This window comes from Lethenteron reissneri, chromosome 40, assembly GCF_015708825.2.
Source record: "Lethenteron reissneri isolate LAM-NWPU_2019-01 chromosome 40, ASM1570882v1, whole genome shotgun sequence".
NCBI lineage: Eukaryota > Metazoa > Chordata > Hyperoartia > Petromyzontiformes > Petromyzontidae > Lethenteron > Lethenteron reissneri.
The window spans coordinates 12,897,217-12,903,216 of record NC_083818.1 but is presented as its reverse complement, the minus strand read 5'-3'; the positions used below and the strand labels follow the sequence as shown (position 1 = coordinate 12,903,216).

Sequence of the window (6,000 nt, the reverse complement as noted above, 5' to 3'; positions counted from 1 at the left end):
TGTATGTTTAAGTGGATATGTGTTACTATACGTGTCATGATGTATATACACAGTATACCGCAGCCTGCCGTAATAAATAATTTCCTTTGATCACCACCTTTTTCCCTTGATCGCTGGCGCATGTAAATAAGTTACAGCTACTAAAATAGGCTTACAGTTGGCGTATTTGTGACCGTCGGCACAACGCCAGGAGTAGACAACACGATCAATAGGATTAGCCCCTTTTGCCGATTGTTCAAGTTTATGTTGGTGAACCACGTGGGGAGAACTCTAGAGACCAGGAGAGAGCCTCATTTACAACATGACAGAAGCAACATGATTAATTAGAGTACAGCGATGAAGCGAATACAGTATAAATCTGAACAAAAACTGTCACATGATAAATAGAAATATTGCATGAACATAACTCAATGTTACATCAGAATTAAATATTTAATTCCCTGCAGTGCCAGCTGGCTCGCGATGATTGTCTTCCGACGGATCATAGTATGATTACAAAAATTCAGTTACAGAAATATACAACAGATTCATGGTGACGATAGTACAGATATCTAAGCAGACGATGATATACTAGTCAAATGAAATTGCATGTGAAGTTATTAGAAATAAACGACAGCATCAGATGTGATTTAGCTGGGAGACAGTTTAGTGACACTTCAAACAGAATTGTTCCCAACAGGAGTTTGCTGAGATATCTGGGCCCAACCAGTCCTGCTATTTCTAACTCTCTGGGAAGACAGCTATAGTGTCATGTGATGTATTCATAACACAAAATCATCATTATGTATGATTTAGTTTTGCATTGAACTAGGCCCCTTATCATATAAAGAGGACCATTGGCTAGACCAGGAGGGGTCTGCAACCTTTTAAAGAAGAAGAGCCATGTTTTTGTTTTTGTCTTTGACCAAAATAGTTCGAGAGCCGCATCACACGCAGAGCTACTTGTCCACATGCACAAACACAGCAGCAGGTATACAGCAAGTGACAAACAAATTATGACTAAAATAAACAAAATAGGGGATGGAATAAACGGCGTCTATTTAGTTTTGTTTCCACCTTCGCTATTCTTTAACAATACCTATTGACTATACATTTGGTTGTCAACAAAGACATTCCATAGTGACCCACTCCCTGCCATATTTGATCAATTATCTTTACGTTAAATTGTGTTTACGTTTGTTTAAAGACGGCTGCCCGCAAGAGTGCAGCCAAAGAGCCACATGCGGCTCTGGAGCCGCAGGTTGCGGACCCCTGACCGAGACAGCTCTTAAAAGTTGTAAGTAACGAGAGGCCCTATCACAACAGAAAACATTGCAATGCACATATTTGCGTGTCGCTACATCTATCCGGCCGTTCACCAGCATTGGTTCAAGCATGCTGGTTCAAGCTGCTGATGAGACACTGAAGGTCAAAACGGGCCCAGAGCTTGCTTGTGCAGAACTCATGGTGCTGAGACGATGCACTTCCAGTAGCCCCTGTGGCTGATGTGATGTCTAAATAAACTGCCGAGCGTTCACGTGAAGAGACAGATATGAGACAGAGGCGAATGTGATTGCATTTAGATGCTTAATACATCCAATCTGCCTTGTGTTGCATCGACTGACATGTATGCACGTACACACACACATACACAAATCCTCGTGTGAAAACGCTCACAAATAATATTACACAGTACAGAATAAGACAAATTCATTTTGATTATCATGCAAAGCAACTGTTTCATATTGCTCAGCAGCATCCAGTATTTCATTTCATTGCTAAAGCCTGAAAAGGGCATGTGAAAGATGTGTTGTTTTATATTTTTCAGTGTCTATTTTGTGATTGTTTACATGGGACATAAAATATGCATATGTTTAATTCACAATAATAAACCGCATAGAATATCGGCATGCTACATTGCAATATGTATGGTATATTTCCAGCTATTTGAAAGCAGGACTGCCATGCAAGCTTCATATCTCATAACATAGTGCAATGTAATCAGCTTGCTGCGTGGTGTTTCTAAACATTAAAAAACAAAAATATAATAGCACATGCGAAACCATGAGAAGCTAAGAAATTGCCATGAATACGTTGCTCACCCGATCTGCTTCTCACTGTGATGAACAGCGGAATGATCGCAAGCCCCATCGCGAGCCCTCCCGTCAGTACTGGTGGCAATGCCTATTCCTCTTTGCCTGCCAGCTCCTGATTCACGGATGTTTTTTTACACATTTGCTAAGCACAGGCTCAAAGGTCCAAAGTGGCAAGCGGTCAGTGACAAACGGCACAATCAAAATTGTAAAAGGGCAGAGTTACGATTTTGTTTTAATTGAGCAACGTTATTATCTTGGGGAAAAGAGACGATGGGAAAGAATTACAAGTCTAGCCGGGTGAGGGAAAAGCAAAAATGCATTTGTTGTGACCTGACATGTATGTACTGTATGTATGTTGAACTTCTTACGCATCGTACATAGCCAATCGTGCTCATCGACACAGCGAGAGCGTATTCGTTATTTGTTGGATAGATTCGCGGTTCGACGGCGCCAGGCGGCTCTGGTTAATACAACAATGTGTAATAGCCATGCAACACGAGGTGCCACAGGGCACAGTGGACATTACCGATCCCGTGACGTTGTGTGCCAGTGTCACAGTCCGTGCCAAACTTAAAAAATGTAAATGTACTTGATTGGGAAAAACGTAGCAATCATTGTCCTTTACTGCAAAAACTTAGCATGACCCTCCTGAAAAAAGATTCTTGAGACTCAGTGAGGCTCTCTGTGGGTAAACAAATGTAAATAATAAATGCGAGAGCAGTGTGGGGCATTGATCAGCAGTGGATCTCGCTTAGACTCGTACACAGACAACCACGGTGGCACATTGAAGTTCGGATTGAACCGTCCAGAGCTCAGACCATGAGTCAGTATGTCAGCACAGTCAATATCAGATATTAGGCATAAACAGTGATGCCTTTCAAAGCGCTCTCTCACATTGTAGTTGACAACAGTGCTGTCATCCTGTGCTGGACAAATTAACTCTACACGTCAATGCAAATCAAGCCTCTGTGCCCTTCAAACACACTCAGAATGGTGCATTGTATGGTGCAGTCGACTTCATTTACAGTATTCTGCCAACATGTTTATGAACAAAATAAATAAGCAGACAATAACCCTCCTTGTCATGTCTGTCTGTCCACGTAAAATATAAATCATTGTACACATCCCATTGGCAATACGGCCTTCTGGGAGTGACCCCCCCCCTCAGCATTGGTTGAACACAAGCAAATTCTGGATGGGTTTCGATATTCGGTGTCTCGTCAGCAGCAAGGCTTGCTTGCAGCAATGCTGAAGCTTCAAATCTAGAAGCAATGCTGAAGCAATGCTGAAGCTTCACATCTAGAAGCAATGCTGATGAAACAGTCACTTGCCAGAGGTCATGTGGCACAACGGGGTGTACAACAATTACGTAATTATTTAATATGGACAACTATTGAAAGGATATGCATGTAGTCTGTTTATTATGTTATTGGGTAAATAGATGTGCGGTGGTTTAGGAAATCTTCACCTCTCGTGTCAGGTTACACAACCTCGCACCCTCGGTGGACGCCGCTATGTGGGGGGCTTCGCCACTGGTTGCCAAGGCTCACGGCTTTAATCCAGCGGCCAGTTATTTGTCTCATCAGTGTCAGAGATAAGGGGAGACACGGATACCCGAAATGTGGCCCAGTTGTAAGTACACAGGTAACGTGATCACTGAAGAGCAATGCCAGGTGCATGATCGCATGTAGTGGGCTGTTCCGTGAGTTTACAGCCACATCGTATGCACTTGTAGCAAGTTCTGGGTCTTAAAATAAAAGTGTATCAACTTCGTTAACCAAAATAGCCACAACCATCTCCTTCAAGTGCACAGATAGGCGTTCCACAGAAGCGTGCTTGGCTGGAAAATCTCCAGATATAACTGGATACGTTGAATTATGCTGTAATGTGACCGCCAGCCACGTGTTATCCACTGCTGGCTGAGGGTCTCGCCATCGCCATCCTTTGATGTAACGATCCGTCTCGCTGCAGTCTCCAACTCGTGGGCGCGTTCCCTCCTTTTGCTGCCATTCCACAACCGGTCTCGGCCATCCGCCATCGCCCCCCCCCCCGCTAGTGTCCCGGCCGAATTCGCTTCTCCTCACAGCTGCTGAGACCAGGCCCAAACTATAAAGCGGCCAGCAATAAACAGCACGATCGAAGTTGTAATACTGTATATAATGGTGTCTTGCTGTATTGAGCAGGGTTATAACATAACAGCTTGGTGAGTTAGTGAGGGTGTGGTGACAGAGTGGGAGGGCTGGTGAGGGGCTGGGAATAGTGAAGTGGTGAGGGTTTCGTAACACTGAGAGGTTGGTGAGTAACGGGAACGGCGTGTTTCTTGAACCCCATCGCTACCTATCAATTACAAACCATTCAGCCGCCACACAATGGCGCAAGGAAAGTGCCATTCCCCCCGCGCGCACAGTGCGCACGGGGGGGCTGCACGGCGCCAACAGACACGATGGACGCTCCCACCACGGCGCAGGTTCCACCCCCGCGCGTGTCGGCGAGATGGTCTCGCCGGTCGCCGGGGCGACGCGCCCCGCTGTCTGCGCACCCCTCCCCCCCTCCGCCCGCCCACGAGATGGTTTCGCCCACAGCCCCGAGATGCGGGGACAGCGGCGCGGGGACAACACGGACTTGGTCCCGCGTCACGGACCCCGCCGACCTCGACTCGGTCCCCTTGCTACGGAGCCCAAGACCAGGACCCGGGACTTTCGCTCCGGATCCCGAGACCTGGTCCCGCATCACGGACCCCGGACCTGGTCCCCGCCCCCCCCCCCCTCGTCCCCTCGCCACGGACCCCAGGATTCAACGTGGTCATCATTGACTCTCACGTCTGAGATCTCGGACCCCGGACTCGGAGGCCCTGGGCCCTGGGCCCGGGACTTGGTCGTAGGTGTCTTGCCCAAGACGCGGTCCTGCTTCTGATCGCTGCCTGCTTATCGGCCCGTGTCGTGGACTTGGGACGTCTCCCTGCGGGTTTCCCACGGCGACTCCGCTGCTCGCTGTTCGCTCGTTCCCCGGAGTCGTGGTCGAGACCGCCCGCCCGCCCCGGACTCCGTCTCGGACCCCTCGGCCTCGGTCCCCGTCCCGTCCCCATGCGCGGGCCCCGCCATGTCCGCGCAGTACTCGGGGCTACAGGCGCTGCCCGGGGGGGACCTCGGGGACGGAGCGCGGCTGCGGGGTGCGGCCTCCTCGGCCTCGGTGTCGCGCCGGGAAGTGCGGGACGGAGGCGGCGGCGGCGGAGACAGGGGACAGATGTGCGACAGGGGCCCCCTCGCCAGGGAAGGTGAGACACGGGGGGCAGGCGTGATACCAGGGGCCTCATGGCCCCATGGCCGGGGAAGGTGAGACACGGGAGACAGGCGTGATACCAGGGGCCCCCTCGCCAGGGAAGGTGAGACACGGGGGAGACACGGGAGGCGGGGGACAGGCGTGATACCAGGAGAGTTGGACGACAGGGCCCCCTCGCCAGGGAAGGTGGGACGCTCGGGCAGAAGAGCTGAGATAGACGTGGGATGGAGCTGCGGGAAATGGGAAATCACAGGAGACCTGGGAGATGAAGCTGAGAGAAGAGATGGGAGGAGGAGGAGGGTGCACACGAGCGGATAGCAGGGAGGGGGTGGTGGCGAGACAGACGTGATGAGAGCACGACGCGAGGCTGCTGGGACCGTGCCCCCCCCCCCCCACGCATGCCGCCTTCACCGCTCCTGCACACGTAGCATGGGTGGCAGAGCAGCCGTTTTTTGGGGATGTGTGTGTGTGGATCACCACGGGGCCGTGTCGGCGCAGGAGCTGGTGCGGCTCGGGATGCTGGCAAAGCAGCCACAGGTGTGGGGGCGAGTGTGCGGCAAATGATGGCGCGGGGCAGGCCATTGTCACCTCGCCAATGCTGCTTTCTGCGAGGCACACACGGTGACAGCTTAGGCAAAATCCAATC

At 50.4% G+C, this 6,000-nt stretch overlaps 1 protein-coding gene across 5 annotated transcripts in view; it reads left to right on the top strand.

Moving 5' to 3' along the window:
* Positions 1-4,664: 4,664 nt before the first annotated feature.
* Positions 4,665-6,000, top strand: part of KAZN (kazrin, periplakin interacting protein) — an 87,099-nt gene continuing 85,763 nt past the window's right edge. For all 5 annotated transcript variants that reach the window (XM_061568171.1, XM_061568174.1, XM_061568170.1 and 2 more), the window contains exon 1: positions 4,665-5,349. In XM_061568171.1, coding sequence (XP_061424155.1) covers positions 5,175-5,349 — 175 coding nt within the window. In that variant the 5' untranslated portion in view covers positions 4,665-5,174. The remainder of the gene's footprint in view (positions 5,350-6,000) is intronic.